Genomic DNA, 15,978 nt, shown 5'->3' on the forward strand with positions numbered 1-15,978 from the left:
CAATCAATATTGTCTTTTAATTTTGATACACTTTGAGGGGTATATTTAGTGTACAATACTGTGTTGGGCATGTATGCTTATTTTATTTTGAAAATAATATCCGGAAGTACATTGCCCGTCTGACACCAGGAACCGGACAATGTAACCTGACAGCCGTGGAGTTTTTTCAAACGTAGCTCACGTTTTAGCATTAAAACTCTCGAAGGCAACCGGTATGTCTTAACTGTTAAGATTTATGGAGCTATTCATTATTTGTACCAAGTATGCGTCGCAGTATATTGTCTTAAAATGGCAGCATGACGTGTTTATGTCTGAGTGGCGATAGGTAGAGTTTGTTCATTGAGTGACTGACTGGTCGACGACACTTTAATCGCACAGTTCGGTGACCTGTTAAAACTCAAAAAGAAGCACAAAAACGGCTGCAAAATGTCGCCGTCGCCGTTCTTACCGCTGCTCATCAACGGCCTCATGTCAGCACTGGGCTGCCTGGCCACAATGAAGCTGATTCCCACTTTTAAGGACCATTTCATCTCGGCCAGATTGTACGGCATGGATCTAAACAAACTGACAAAAAATCAAGTGTGAGTACAATTCACGTCTTGGATTGTGTTTAGGACGAATAGAAAAATGCGTGAGCCTCTTCTGTTTCTGTAGTCCAGAATCACAGGGTGTCATCAGTGGGACAGTCTTCCTTATCATCCTCTTCTGCTTCATCCCAGTGCCTTTCCTCAGTTGCTTTGTTGGAGATCAGTGCAATGGCTTTCCACATGATGAGGTAGGTAGGAGTGGACCATATTAAAGCCAGTGGTAGGCAGTAACAAATATTTTGTTGCTGTCCAGCGACATTGAGATATGTGAACCAGGAAGCATGAACGACTCTGAGATCCAGCAAAGCAAGATACTCCTCATCCATGGCCTGATTTAAAACATGTGGTTTGATGTTATCAGTTCCAAGAACGATTGCGCGGGCCAGCCTGCAAATTTCTGTCATTTGAAGATTCTCTGTATAATCTTGTATTTTTTTCAGTTTTGGTAATTTATGGACATCACAGACAACTTTAACAACAAAAATTATGTTTTTGGATGCGAGTCAACCACTTCCAATTGTGCTGTTTCTTTAGTTTGTGCAGCTAATCGGTGCGCTGCTCGCCATCTGCTGCATGATCTTTCTGGGATTCGCCGATGACGTACTAAACCTGCGATGGAGACACAAGCTCCTGCTTCCCACCATGGCCTCCCTGCCACTTCTCATGGTCTATTTCACCAATTTTGGCAACACGATCATCCTGGTCCCCAAACCGTTCAGAGCACTGCTAGGGCTGCATTTGGATCTAGGTGAGTTGGGTTGGTTGATGTTAACTCACTGGGCACAATAAACATTTAGGATTTTTTTCCCCTCTCTGTTAGTATTTATTTGACCAAAAAGCACAGTATATAAAACTTTTCATATTAACTCATTCACTGCCATTGACGGCTCTAAACGTCAAAAATTAATTTGAACTATTTCTATTAGTGTTAGTACTTTTTTCCCCACACTTGTTAACAAGAGTATGAAAACCTAGAATTTTTTTATTGTACATTTAGAACAGACATAAAATTTGTAATTAATCGTGAGTTAATTAGTGAAGTCTTGCGGTTAAAATTTTTAATCACCTCTCACCCCTAATTTTTAATAATCTTTTTTAAAAATGAATTTATGGCACTGAATGAGTTAATACAGTACATTTGAGTTGTGTATAAAGCCCTGCTTTGTAATTTGCTTCTCATAGTTGATTAATTAACAAACATTTATTTTAACTACACAGGTATTCTCTACTACGTGTACATGGGCATGCTAGCAGTCTTTTGCACCAACGCCATCAACATCCTGGCTGGCATTAACGGCATCGAGTCAGGTCAAGCTCTGTTCATCTCTGGCTCCATCATCATCTTCAACCTGCTAGAGCTCAGCGGTGCGTTGCGATGAATCCATTTCCAAAGTCGATTTGATTCTGTCCATGTGTATCCTTCATAAATGAGGGGGAAATGAAATTTGACCATTGATGTTTCTTCATTTCAGGGGATTACCACGATGATCATGTTTTCTCTCTCTACTTCATGATGCCGTTCTTCTTCACCACTTTAGCACTTTTTTATCACAACTGGTATGCCAATTCTCTCATCTGATGCCGTTGATGTCAAACAGCACACTAAAAGTTTCAATATTCTTGCAATCATTTTATTTATCTATTTTGTGATAGGTACCCCTCGTCCGTGTTCGTGGGAGATACTTTCTGCTACTTTGCAGGGATGACCTTTGCTGTTGTTGGCATCCTAGGACACTTCAGCAAAACAATGCTGTTATTTTTCATTCCTCAAGTGGTTAACTTTCTCTACTCCTTGCCTCAGCTTTTCCACATCATCCCCTGTCCTAGACACAGACTTCCCAGGTAGCGTACATGCACATTTTATGTGATGTCCATTTCATCTTTGAGCCCCTTATCCACTTTCTCTCCTATTATGAAATGCACGTCTAAGGTTGAATCCAGACACAGGCAAACTGGGGATGAGTTTCTCTAAATTCAAAAGAAATGACCTTTCCAAACTAGGACATCTCATTCTGCAGGTGTGTTCAATACAAGATCTAATTTGAGACGGAGCTATGATGTTGATGTTATTTATTAATTGTAGTTTGCAGTATTGTAGTACTGCACTGCATTATTTTTGGGGTGTTTCTACCAACAGGTCTTATTTAGCAATATAATGGAGGATAATATTAGAAATAACGTTCATAAGTTCAGTTTTAGATGATGATTTTCATCTCTCAAGGTAGAATTCCTTTGATTAGATCTCATTTAAATTTTTAGCTGTACCTTAAGAAGTGTCTGTTACTTCATTTATTTTTTAAAGTCAAGATAGTTTGTAGTGACAACGCCTAATCATAGTTTATCGTGATTATGCATGTGGCAATACAGACCATTTAATGACAGACTTCCATCTGCTATTTTCGTGTTCAGCGTTTGTTGTATCCAATAAAAAACGGCCTCCTCGACAGGCTGCAGAGTTACTGAATCTCCTTGAGGTGCGCAGAGGCCAAGAAGATGATGATGAATTCATTGAGTGCAACAACATGACCATCATAAATCTTGTGTTGAAATTCCTCGGTCCAACCCACGAGAGAAATCTCACTGCCATCATGCTCCTGATACAGGTAGAGCCAAAACAGCTCAAGCGGCTATCTACTTCAGAAAGAACATGAATGTTTCATTTTTTTTGTGTGTGCAGGTAATGGGAAGCGCATTGGCTTTTGGGATCCGTTACCATCTGGTGCGCCTCTTCTACGACGTCTAGAGGACGACAGCGAAACGCATATTTTTGGAACAACTTTACAGGCTCATTGTTTGTGTGCCTTTTAAGATATTCTATTACCTCAGTTACTTTCGATCCTCAGCCTCAATGTGTGGTAATGACCCAGTGTCAGGGAAATTATAGATTATGTTTACATCGTGTACAAATATGACAGAAATCACTCTGTGGTTTGTAACTCTTAATTTCAATGAATTACCATTTGAAACGTGTAACCATGTTTGAGTAATTTTGATTATTCTGGCATGCCAAAGAGTATATTTTTGTACTGAGGGTTTATAAGGAATGTAGTGAGAGTGGTGTGGTGGTCCCTGGAGAAGTGGGTATACATGTACTTTCAATTTTCAACCGTTTTTTTTTTAACGGTGACGTAAGAATAAAAAATCCGTCACTTGTACTTACAATAATAAAATGGTCACGGCTTGTTAAGAACAGTTTGGTAACACAAGCAGCCTGAAATTATATTTATTATGAGGCAAACAAATTATATGTTATAAAACAAATTGAACAATGAACAAAAATAGTGAAAACTGTGGTTAGAACGGTGTGCATTAATTTAGAGGTGGGTGAAAAAGAAGTGTGTATACCCGTGTATACCTGCCTGGACTACACCACTACTCTGAAGTAACGACCATCATGCCGCCTATATAGTTAGACTAAATTCAATGATAATTTATTTATAAAGCAGCAGTCCATGATTTTAATTGTACCTGTTCACTTTACTTATAGGGATGTTGTGTAAATAAAAGGGATTTTAATTTGATTATCTTTTTCTTTTTCCCTTTTTTTTTTTTAGCTCTGCAGTGGGAAAATTCACATGTCCTAGCAGAAAACGGAAGAGCAAATTAATCACATGATAATCAAGACATTAAAACCACTCACTTAGCACAAAGTATAAAAGCTACTTGCAAATAATGGTCTCTGGTGCACAATTAGCAATCAAACTTATGGTAATATGTAACAATAGAGTGTATTACAAAAGTACACTTGGGAAACTCAATATGTTTTTAAGTTACTGAAAAAAGTAAAGGCGTTCTCTCCTCTTTTTATGTTATTCTACTTGTTTTTTTCCATCAAGGACTCACTGTTTTGTCAAAAGGCACTGGACTACTGTGATCTAAAATGTGACTTCAAATGGGATACTGGCGGTTGTAAATAGGGTTCAAACTGTAAAATAAAGGCTGAAATACACATTACGTATCAATATAATTTGTTCAATTTTTTATTATTTTTTTTAGATAAATATTAAGGTTATTGCTGATCTATTCGGCAGCCACACACCTTTATTTATTTTTTTAGATCGACAACCCAATAAATGAGTTTAATATAAATATAGAAACCTTCAAAATATATTGTAATGTTTTAATGTCAATATTATAAATATTTAAAGTATACAAATATTTGTTAAAAAATAGTACTGATTCGCGGTACTTTTTGCGGAACTTTTGACACTAGGAACCAATGATACTGTTTTGCCTCCGTCGGACCGTTAAAAGCACTGCACAGCTTGTATAAAGCTGTTCTAGATGTCTACATCTTTGTCGCACTCAAAACAGCTAGAATCCACACAGGAACTGTTTTCAATGATAATTTGAATAACTTTTCTTACTCTGTTGTTCTGAGTTTTCCGAAGCTACTGAGTGTTTAAAAGGTAATGTGGGGGAAAAAAATACTTGAATCACTACATGGTCCTAGCCGGTTAACGTTTGTTTTTGGGTGTGTTTTTTTCAAACTATTTATTCCAGGAGATGCCTCCCAATAAACGATTGCGGAAAAATACGCTGACATTAGAATGTGAGTGGGGATCGTGTCAGGAGTCGTTCAATCAAATGGAAAAATTCTGCAATCATGTAGAGGTTCACTTGGATGCAGTGAACATGGCGGAGGAGGAGGATGAAGAAGAACCAGAGGGTGAGTGGATCTCGAAGCCAGCATATTGTTCGTCTGTATCCGTTCACTGGCTCGTAAACTGCGTAAATATGGAGAACTAAACGTTTAATCGTGTGGATCATCTGTTTGAAAGGTAGACTGAAGCCTACAACACTTCAATGAATGTAAACATGGCAGAAGTCTCAACTCACATTCCATCAGATCCATTACACGAGCCCAACTCTTGAAAAAAGCAACATTAGAAACTTTTTGAATGCCTGAGAAAGAACATATTGACGGATTGTGTGTGTCATTATTGGGAACTTGCACTTAATGTGTTTAATTGGAAATTAGGTTCAGACTGTACATTTGACTTCAATTTTAAACAGATGTAGTTATATTTTATTTGTTAAGCTTTAGTGGAGGCCCTTTCTGTGTCTGCTTTTATTTTTTAATTTGGACTACTTTTGCAATCTTTTCTGACCAGTGGAGAGAAACTGTCTTTGGAGAGACTGCGGGTTCTGCTCTATGGAGGGTCCTGGAGAGTTCCGGCGACATGTTTTCTTCCATTGTTACCATACTAAGCTGAAACAGTTGGGTCAGCAAGTACTTAATGGTCAGGCAGACATTGGCACATGCTCCATCAGCGACCAGAGCCACAACATTGTCCCTGAAATCCCTGACAATTTTATCTGCCTGTGGCAAGACTGTGAGGTATGCTTGAGGTATTTGTGAAATGTTTTAAGTAATCCTTATGTAAGGTTTTAAAATGCAATTGCTTCTTTTTCTGCATGTTTCTTAAAGCAACCACCTTATGAGAATCCAGAGTGGTTCTACAGACACGTGGAGCTTCACAGCTTCTCTATAGACATACCAGCAAAAGAGTGTGAATTCCAAGTACGCTGTGGATGGAAGGGTAAGTCAAGTTAGTTCAGATATGGCAGTTTGGACAGACCTAACCCTATGTAATGCAAATACTATCATGGGGTTTCTTCCTTTAAAAAAAAATCAGATTGCGATGCTACTGCTAAAGGTCGTCCTAAATTACGGGAGCATCTACGCAGCCACACCCAGGAGAAGGTTGTGGCATGTCCTGGTTGTGGAGGGATGTACGCCAGCAACACAAAATTCTTTGACCACATCATTCGACAGAGTGCTATGGAAGGTGAAACATGCATCAACAAGATAGTTAATGGTTGTAACCGTAGAATTTACTTTATGCGCTTTGATGAATGTTGTCACTAGGCCAAAGGTTCCAGTGTTCCCACTGTTTAAAACGCTTTGCAACAGAGAGACTGCTCAGAGACCACATGAGGACCCACGGTTAGTAGCTAGCTATAATACTTCATATTGTTTCCAAGTTGACATACCCCCCAGCCTATTTACCCTTTTATATTAGAATTTTTGTTTACACTTCCTTTCATCAATAAAATTTAGCAGCTACGGTCATCAGCTACATTACAAAAAAATATATATTTTCCTGTCTTATATTTCCCCATATGAAAAACATTCACAATAAACTACATATGATCCATGAGTTAAATTTTCCATGCCATATGATCTTTATATTGTTTATCTCTGCTTTGTTTAGTGAGCCACTACAAGTGCCCATTGTGTGACATGACTTGCCCTTCACCGTCAGCGCTGCGCAACCATATAAAGTTCCGACACAGTAATGAGAAGCCATATAGCTGTGACTACTGTGAATACAGGTAGCACATCCTGCAAAACGATTTTTTTTTTTTAAGGAAAAGGTGCAGCTACTCCTTTTTTCTTTCTCAAATGTCTTAACAAAGTGATTGATATTCTGATAATCCCATGTGTAGCTGTAAGAATCTGGTGGATCTACGTAAACATTTGGACAGCCACAGCAGTGACCCTGCTTACCACTGCGAAGTCTCCGGCTGCGGTTTCACCTCTCGCACACTTGTCACCATGAAGACTCACCACAAAAAGGAGCATGAGGTAAGAGGGGCAATACAGCGTTCTAACATTGTATCATGATTTACCCGCCACAGATCGGCTACATTGCTTATTTTATCTCGTCGGTTTATAGCAATCTTTTTTTAACGGGTTTTTACTGCCTGCAGTGTTACCTTGATTTAATGTTCGATTTGTTTCGTGACCAAGATTTTCACATAATTTGCATTTTCTGTATATGTATATGTATATATATACTGTATATAAAAAAAAATCCTATTGACATGCCATTCATCTGTTCCAGAATGCAGAAAAAAATAAATAAAAAATTAACAGTTATTTATTTAGTAAATAAAGAGTATTTTATTAATAGTTTAGTATTCTAAAATAATAATAAAATAGACTGTGAATAATTAAACTGGTTTATAATATGTAATAGTGTTTTGGGAAGTTTTTAGAGTGTATATACCTATATAAAAACATTAGTTTTTCTTTTTTTTTTTTTACTCTCTTACTCTCCCAAATTGTGTTTTTCCAGGGGAATTTTATAGCTCGCTACAAGTGTCACGTGTGCGATCAGTGCTTCACCAGGGGAAATAATCTCACAATCCACCTGCACAAAAAACACCAGTTCAAATGGCCTTCTGGACACCCGCGCTTCAGGTACGTGACGCTGAATTTAAAAAATGCATAGGCGGTGACGTATGCAACATCCCGTTGACTTTCGCAATCATTGCTACCAGGTACAAGGAGCACGATGACGGCTTCCTGCGGCTGCAGCTGATCCGCTACGAGAGCGTGGAGCTGACCGAGCAGCTGATGCGAGAGAGGCAAAGCGGGCACGCCGAGGAGGGCGAAGAGTCCCCCAGGGCCGCTCCTTCCGAAATGCAGGTAGAGCTGAGGGGGTTGCTGCTGGAGGAGCAGAAGACGGAGGCGCCCGCCGTCAGCTGTGAGGAGAGCAGTCAGGAAGAGAGCATCTTGTTCTCTATTCTCACTGGAGGTTTGACACAGGCGGCGGACAACACCGTCATACTACAGTATCAGGATGCTGCTCAAGAACAAGACATGCAGACAGTTTGACCTCTTTCACCATTCTGGTGAGCCGTATGTGAATACAGTGGTGCCTTGAGATACAAGTCCCTGGCTGATGGTTTGTTTTGATTTGGGAACGTAACCTCGAGATACACAGAATGGTGGCAGAAAACTCAACTCAATTCATGTTAAGCAACAGTTTGATACAAGGTGAGCAATTCTACAAAAAAGAGACTTTAAGCTCTTCTAGAAGGAGCAGCACAATTAAATCTTCATGACCAAGCTGAGTATTTATATGTTTTGTTTTGTTAGGTTATGATAACTCAAAGTACAATAATATATAAAAAATCACATTACAACCATTTTTTTTAAAAAGCAGGTCGGAATGGATTGATATTTCCATTAATCTAAATTAGGGGGCTGTGATTTGAGTTTTTGAGTTATGTACATGGTCACAAAACAAATTAAACTCTTATCTCAAGGCATCGCTGTACTTTTTTTTGAATTTGCTTGTATCAACTGAAACCAGTTTCAGAGAAGGGTAAAATGTGATCTAAAGTTTTGAAATATTTTTTTGTCCATCATATTAGGCAATTGATTGACCCCCCCACCCCCATTGTGCTTGCCAACATTGTGAAGAACCACATGGTCTGAATTTGTGTATACTTATAACTTGAATTCATCCAATGTGTCCTACCTCCTATGTAGCAACATGACACAGTTGTATCACTTTCCGTAATATGAATGTTGCTTAATGATTACTATGACAAAGAGAATGGCATCCACACTACAAATATATGTAAGGACTACCACATTTGTCATGTTTTTGTACTGTACAAAAAAGAAAAAACCTAAATTAAAATACAGTTTCAAATATTGTGCTGTGAAATGTTTGTTTTTCATCCATCCATTCATTCTCTATACCACTTATCCTGTTCAGGGTTGCAGGGAACGAGAGCATATCCCGGCTGACTACATGCTGTTTGCACTGAAGTCAGGCAAGTGTACAACAGTGATTTGGTTTTCATTTTTACCCTCCTATGAGGTTTTGTTTTTTTCCTTATTTATTAATTTTATATATATATATATATATATATATATATATATATATATATATATATATATATATATATATATATATATATATATATATAGTATTATTATTATTATTATTTGTGACTATCTTAGCTAAATAGCCATAATAAAGACTTTAGGAGTCGCTATGCTTGGTTACCACTATAACTACATAAAAGAGGCAAAATATTAAAAAATAATAATACAGTACCCATAAGATGAAGTGACACAGATGCAGTATTACTATGGTTAATGTTGACCCACTGACTGGTAACCAAAATTAAGCATTATTGTGGAATATTTGACACAGTTCCTACATTACTTTTTTTTTTTATTATTACATTTAGCAGGTAGAAAGAAGTGGGTGTTCGTTCCCAGGGCAATCCAGCCAATTGTTTTGTGTAATAATACCAGTGTTTTACTGCGCCCCCTAATGACAATTTCACTTTATTGCACCTCTAACTTAAACCCAATGTGTTAGTGCTACTGCTAAACATTAGACTGTTCTGTATACAGGCAAACTGGTTTTAGAATTGCATCATATTTGTTGCTTTCAAAATGCAAATGGGTTAAAAGACTTTAATTTCCCCACTGCTTGATCCAGATACATAACCTGTAGTGGTATTTTCTGTGTGTAGAAGATTAGGCAACACACACACACACAGCTTAAGTGTGTTACTCCACTCAGCTAATGTGCAAGGGCAGGAATGTATTGACTCTTTACTGGGCAACATGACTTGACTGACTTCCCAGATCTGCAGGGTTTGCCAGAAACGTTGCAAAGGAGCGTAAAAGTCATGAGGTTTCGTCCACTGCTGTTGCTGTTTTTTACGTCCTTGCAGAAGGCAACTTCTCAGGTGTCTGAATGGATCGAAGGAGTAGAAATTAGTGGTAAGATCTACTACGATGCCTTGATTGCTGACAAAGCTTGTTTCATGAAGGATCTGTTTTGATGAACTTTTTGTCATGTGATACATTAATGTTTCTCAAACTAGCCAAAGGACATATTTTAATTTACATTTATATTAGAAAAAGATCACACCTCACCACCAAACAAAAATGTCACAATAAATGGGTAATTGCAAAATTTTTGAGAATTAACCTTTTTTTTTTAATACATGTTTTCTGGGTAAGAAAAAAATATATATGAACGGTCAGCGCTACACTTTATTTTGATGGAGACTCAGCCATCTTGGGGGGGGTTCAAATATTGCTCCTGAAATCCTGGAATAAAGAATGTTACATATTATTTGAAGACACATTTAATTTTAATATTTTTTGTTGCACTTCAGTGATAAATGTTAGTTTTTGCTCAAGTTAGCATCCTAGCTGTGTTGTCATGCTAATTGGTCAAGTTTAAATGTGGCCATTTAATTAAAAAAAAGTACAACCTTATTGATACTTCTTAAGATAATAGAAGTCAAGGGTTGTGTTGGTATAAGTGGCACACGCTATTTTGCTGGAAAACATAAAAAAAACAGTAATAAAATAGAAATGGACATGGGGCTCTCTTTTTTTGTGACATCGTTGCATCTGTTTTAAGAGAAATGGCATGATTACTACTACTTAAAATATGACTGCGATAAATCAATGTCTAAACAATTACAAAGACACATGTCAACAAAATTATACAAGAAAAACTGATTTAAAAGTAATTCATTTGTTATGTTTTGCATTTAAGTTGGTCATAAATAGGGGGGGGGGCATTCTTAGGGAGTGCTTATGAGCTATTTGTCGTTTTAAATTATATTTTAAGTATTATAATATTTTATACTAGAGCTGCAGTTACATTTTGTCTTAGTGTAACTATAATTCACACAAGTGCATTTTTTTTGTATTTTTGTGCATGGTTGAAACTTCTTGGGTTAACAGAGAATGTTCTCCAATTTTGGAATGGCCCATAATATTCTGAAATACTGTTTTGTGTGAAATTTGGGCCTGTTAACTTGAATATAAACCTGATAATAGGTTTACGCAGGAATAGAAGAAAGACACACATAGAGATCTTCAACAATTCTGTTGCCGAATCACCTGTCACTCATATAGATTAAAAAAAAAGATGAAGTATTTGTAGTAAGCAATCATTTAAGGACCAATTAGATGAATTTGAATACATTAATTTTCTACGGCACACTAATGTGCTGAGGTGCAGTGGTTAAGAAGAAAAAAGTAATCAAAGTGTTTCCAGTAAGTGACATAGAATGGATCGGGCAACCAGATTTCCTGGGGGACATCTACTGGTCAGGGACGGCCCCAGTTTGTCTGTCCGGCTGCAAGGCGCGCCACCAGGAGCTCAGGCGAGATCCCTGTGGCGACTCGAGCTGCTGCTGGCTGGGTTACAAGTCCCTTTGCAGAGGTAATCAAAGAATACAGCAACGCTGAACATTGTCATCTAGTTTCTAATATTTGCGCTTTTGCTTTTTATGCTAGTCAATTGCGGGAAGCCAGATGTGGATTATAATGGAATTGTTTATGGAAATGACTGGTGGGTGGGATCTGTACTGAGGTACTCATGTCGTCCTGGCTTCATGTTGGTGGGAAACGCCACCAGGACTTGCCAAGCTAATGGCCTATGGACTCGGAAACCTACCTGCCTCAGTATGTAAACACAATGGTACGAAACACTATATAACACTTACAGTATAATGTTATTTTCAATATTTTTTATTTGTAGGAATGTGCAAAAAGGGCTCCATTGAAGTCAGTGAGCGGGAACTCAATGGGACATGTAACTCTACCTGTGCATATAAAAGCTACTCTGGTCCTCCCAAGCTAGGCTGCACTCAGATACACAACTGCAGGAAGAAGGAGACTGGCTGGAAGCGTTTCTTTGCTCAGTGTGTCCCTTGCATCTGTGACTGTGCTTTATCATGCCGTAAGTATGCTTTGGAACCTCAAAGCTAATACATTCTCCCCTCTAATTGGTGCTCCTGGGTCTACAGCTACAACCGTGATCATCAATAGTGTTGTTGTTATGAGGAATAGTAATTGTCCAATTTGTAACAGAATGACTTTACAAGTCAAATACACTCTGATTGCTACTCCTGTAGTTTCCCTTTGGAACCCGTTTGTCTGTATGCTGTCTTTAATAGTATTTGGACATTTAAAAAAAAACATTTCCTTAGTAAAGTTAGTTGGGTAAAGTATGTGGAAGTCCAGTTTAAATGAGTCAAACAAAATATTTTGTCCCTCTTCAGGAATTCCAGTGTGTATAACCCATCTCTTTTTTTCCTGTGGTTTCAGTATGGACAGGCTAAAACAGGAGACATCGCCTGGAGAAAATCTGGTGTAAATGAGCTGTAGCATCATCACAAGAAACGGTTTGTTGTGTTGTGTTATGGAACGTTATCTGGCTGAGTCCTTATTTCATTTTGCAAGTCAGATACAACACAGTTTTCGAACCACTTCATCTCTTTATTTCTTATTATGCACTTGTGACGACTGGGACGATTTTTGGATTGCTCAAAATTTGTCTAAAAGACAGTATCAGTTTTTCTCAATGCTTACTATTGATCCAAAAGCCTGGAATGATTATGGTTACAGTATACAATAATATGTCCACCTTACTGTATGGTTTATTGCAAGTCAAAGCTAAACACAGAAGAGAGGAATGAAACCATGTAGATTAGTGGCTCCGTCGTTTCGTCCATCTGTCCCTGAGGGAGTTGAAACCTTAATCTCATTGCAAAAGGGAGGAGCATCACTCTGAGAGCTCAGGGGGACATTTAACACAGAATTGGTAGAGTTTATTTATATGAACATTGCGCTGCAAAAAGGTATGTGGAAGTTGCACCAGATCAATTATTTGGATTGCAAAATCTTTATTTTCAGCTGTATTTTGTAAATATGAAATGTTAAAACTGAAGCGGCCTTGCTGCTGTATTGGTGTTCTCAAACATGTCACCTAAATTGAATTGCATGTCATTTGTTTGAACATTTTACAGACTTTTGAGTTGATTTCTAAAATGCACTTGTGTGCCTGATGTTCATGTACTACCAATGTTAACCACCAGGTGGTGCTGTTTTTGTTTTTCTAAATCAACGTAAATAATAAATGATCAGTTGGCACTCTCACAAATGATTCCGATGACTGTGATGTCCATTGATGGTCTTTCTTAATTATTTGGCCCAAGTACTGAACCTCAGTACAATGTGTTCATTTTCTGATGGTGTGTAGCAGCCAATTCCTGTGAAAACAGAAGAAATATTAGACGTAATGTTCTGAAGATACTAAAAGTAACTGTAATCAGCACACGAAGTTGGCCTACATGTTTTCATTAGATGGTGACTACATGGGAAAGGACAAAAAATATATATATACTACTACAATTGAGCAAATCATATTTTTCTGTTGTATTCTACATCTTTGTAAAGACATCATTATTTATTGGTAATTGGATTGTTCAGGTGTACCCAATATTTGTTGTCATTTATTACAGCAGAATCATCACACTAATGGATGTCCCAAAGCAGTGAGTTGATGAAAACCAAAACCCCCCCATGTCTCATTAAGTCTCATTAAGTCTCCCTCAGATGTAATTCACTCTGGGGAGGAAACTCACCCACATCCAACCGCGTGTATTTCCCCGAGTTTTCTGACAGAATCTCCCAGTAAGTTTGATCCTTTTCACTTCCAGCCACGCCGTTAACGCTTTCCAAAAACAGGCCGTAGTTTGGGTCTTCCTTCAGGGTGAACCTGGTGGGTGCGACACATGAGCTGGATGAGAAACAGCTGAGGCTCACACATGTGCGGGGTCTTACTCAAAGTCAGGCTGCAGCTCCTGTATTCGCCTCAAAGCCCCCAGCAGCACCCCTCCCTCCAACACGGATGTGAAATGAGTCTCAGGGGTCATGTTGGATAGGTCGTTCATCACAGACAGTCGAATGGGAAGTGAGGCCTGTCCTTCAGGGTATGTTGCACAACACAGGTAAATCTCAATACATTCATATTACACAGATTGACACACAGTAAAATATTTTTCAGAAGGCCAATTCCTATCATTTTGGTAGCTGTTTCCATATTTAGTTCTAGTTCTGCTTCTAGTTTGCGCCTGTGCAATATATTCACCTCTGATGGTAAGCGCCCCTTGAATGGACAACAGCAGGAGGCCCACGGAGAAGATTGCCGTTCTTGTTGATGCCATCTTGTATAAGTGTTCCCTTTCCTCTCCCTTCTACTGTATTTATATGTAACGTGGTCCTCACCTGCACAGCTAACACCTTTAGTTATGCAGTCAGTCACCACATAGCTCGACAAATACACCCATTGTTGAGTAACAACTACCCTATCTAAAAGTGTTTACTTTCAATCTTTATGGCAGAGTGGTTTATGTCATTTTCATGATGAATCAGCTGCCTTTGTAAGAGGGTAAATATGTCATGATCAAATCTGGATACTGCCTTTGAAGAGAGTGATTCTTTACTTTTATTTATATATATATATATTTCTGCTTTTTGGCTTCTTTTTTCATATTTCTGCGAGAGAGAGAGAGAGAGAGAGAGAGAATGTTCTATGCATCTCCACTAGTCTAAATACGCTACTTTTGGTTAATATTGAATAACTGGAATATGAGTTAAGCAGCAAAATCCAGCAGTTTTTATAAATATCAGAAGGCGGCCATTTTGCTACTTGCTGTCGAGTGAAAAATGACATCACAGTTGCTCAGGTCTCAGGTAACAACAACCAATCACAGCCTACCTGTTTTCTGAAGCTGAGCTGTGATTGGTCATTGCCTGAGCCCTGAGCAACTGTGATGTCATCTTCGGTCGACAGCAAGTGGCAAAATGGCCGCCCCCTGAGATGGATTAAAACTGCATAACTCGTACTCCACAAATTTAACAATCAGAATGTCATGTTTTGACTAGTGAGGTCACATATAATACATTATTGTCAAGAAATGTTTAAGGTTGACTTCCCCTTTAAACAAATCTTTATTAGTGTGCCTAAAACACATTAAAATGCTTAATTATTGTAATTATTTGGGGTCCTCCTCCCTCCTTTCTCATGCATAGGACTACTCCATCTTCTTACCTGCAGTCCATGTAGCAGAAAAGAGAAGGTGAGAGGGAATGGAAACTGTTTTTATCAAAAATGTTTCATCATAATGGTGACGCAGATTATGCGTAACCGACAACAGCAAGAGCCTATAACTCGTTTGCCAGTTGCTGTCAGTGTAAGGCAAGGAGGATGCAGGGAATATGTAGAGGTGAGTGACATGAGTGATGCTTTTCATCAGTAAAATGTAAATATTAAAGCTTCTGAAAAGGTAAAAAGAATCGATTTTATCTAGCTCAGGAAGGAGAATTTTTTTAAAATCACACTTTTAAGTTGATGATAAACCTTATATTTAAAAAAAAAAAACATTTGAGGGCCTGAATGGCCAAATATGAACCTGATTTATAGTTTTGAAATTAAATGTCACTGGAAATATCTTGTTTAACTTTAGTTGAATTTGTTAAAGAAAAAATAGAGAGATAAAGAGAGTTTGTTAACAATAAAACATACAACATCTCAATGTTATTAAGAGTGAGGACAATTTGCAATTTTACTACACATTTTAACAATAAACTAGACACACATGAGTTGCTTTAGCTGGCCACGTAAAATGATGTGGCGACCGGATCTGGCCCTTGGGCCTTGAGTTTGACACTTGTAAAATGAAATCGCTCACATGAGATGGGTATGAAGAGGTCACGTTAAACGCCTCGGAAAAAGAGTCAGGTGTGATTGGCTAAAAA

The 15,978-nt window shown here is 38.1% G+C and overlaps 3 protein-coding genes across 3 annotated transcripts; 2 read left to right on the top strand and 1 right to left on the bottom strand.

Moving 5' to 3' along the window:
• The first annotated feature begins 104 nt into the window (after nt 1-104).
• On the top strand, nt 105-4,108 carry dpagt1 (dolichyl-phosphate (UDP-N-acetylglucosamine) N-acetylglucosaminephosphotransferase 1 (GlcNAc-1-P transferase)). Its single transcript, XM_077547039.1, has 9 exons — nt 105-581; nt 655-775; nt 1,122-1,335; nt 1,806-1,952; nt 2,060-2,144; nt 2,241-2,429; nt 2,518-2,605; nt 3,035-3,190; nt 3,265-4,108. Exons 1-9 carry the CDS (start codon nt 427-429, stop codon nt 3,328-3,330), a joined length of 1,221 nt encoding a protein of 406 aa, XP_077403165.1. The 5' UTR covers nt 105-426; the 3' UTR covers nt 3,331-4,108.
• A 721-nt stretch (nt 4,109-4,829) lies between these two features.
• hinfp (histone H4 transcription factor) lies at nt 4,830-9,055 on the top strand. Its single transcript, XM_077547037.1, has 10 exons — nt 4,830-4,996; nt 5,091-5,256; nt 5,702-5,928; nt 6,019-6,130; nt 6,227-6,379; nt 6,460-6,537; nt 6,806-6,926; nt 7,041-7,179; nt 7,673-7,797; nt 7,878-9,055. The coding sequence occupies exons 2-10, from the start codon at nt 5,094-5,096 to the stop codon at nt 8,212-8,214; spliced, it is 1,455 nt and encodes a 484-aa protein (XP_077403163.1). The 5' UTR covers nt 4,830-4,996; nt 5,091-5,093; the 3' UTR covers nt 8,215-9,055.
• Nucleotides 9,056-12,794: 3,739 nt separating this feature from the next.
• Nucleotides 12,795-14,384, bottom strand: LOC144036515 (cobalamin binding intrinsic factor-like). Its single transcript, XM_077547217.1, has 4 exons — nt 14,309-14,384; nt 14,002-14,143; nt 13,803-13,936; nt 12,795-13,427 (listed from the first exon to the last, which is right to left on the bottom strand). The coding sequence occupies exons 1-4, from the start codon at nt 14,382-14,384 to the stop codon at nt 13,360-13,362; spliced, it is 420 nt and encodes a 139-aa protein (XP_077403343.1). The 3' UTR covers nt 12,795-13,359.
• Nucleotides 14,385-15,978: the final 1,594 nt, after the last annotated feature.

This window comes from Vanacampus margaritifer, chromosome 16, assembly GCF_051991255.1.
Source record: "Vanacampus margaritifer isolate UIUO_Vmar chromosome 16, RoL_Vmar_1.0, whole genome shotgun sequence".
In the NCBI taxonomy this organism is placed as follows: Eukaryota; Metazoa; Chordata; class Actinopteri; order Syngnathiformes; family Syngnathidae; genus Vanacampus; species Vanacampus margaritifer.

Excerpts from the sequence above, each read along its gene's own strand:
- LOC144036515 (XM_077547217.1), bottom strand. The coding sequence starts at position 14,384 with ATGGCATCAACAAGAACGGCAATCTTCTCCGTGGGCCTCCTGCTGTTG. Across the intron at positions 13,937-14,001 it reads GAGCTGCAGCCTGACTTTGA|GTTCACCCTGAAGGAAGACC; the intron begins GTAAGACCCCGC and ends CGCACCCACCAG. Across the intron at positions 13,428-13,802 it reads ATACACGCGGTTGGATGTGG|GAATTGGCTGCTACACACCA; the intron begins GTGAGTTTCCTC and ends CTGTTTTCACAG.
- dpagt1 (XM_077547039.1), top strand. The coding sequence starts at position 427 with ATGTCGCCGTCGCCGTTCTTACCGCTGCTCATCAACGGCCTCATGTCA. Across the intron at positions 1,336-1,805 it reads AGGGCTGCATTTGGATCTAG|GTATTCTCTACTACGTGTAC; the intron begins GTGAGTTGGGTT and ends TTAACTACACAG. Across the intron at positions 2,145-2,240 it reads GCACTTTTTTATCACAACTG|GTACCCCTCGTCCGTGTTCG; the intron begins GTATGCCAATTC and ends ATTTTGTGATAG.
- hinfp (XM_077547037.1), top strand. The coding sequence starts at position 5,094 with ATGCCTCCCAATAAACGATTGCGGAAAAATACGCTGACATTAGAATGT. Across the intron at positions 5,929-6,018 it reads GCCTGTGGCAAGACTGTGAG|CAACCACCTTATGAGAATCC; the intron begins GTATGCTTGAGG and ends TGTTTCTTAAAG. Across the intron at positions 6,538-6,805 it reads AGACCACATGAGGACCCACG|TGAGCCACTACAAGTGCCCA; the intron begins GTTAGTAGCTAG and ends TGCTTTGTTTAG.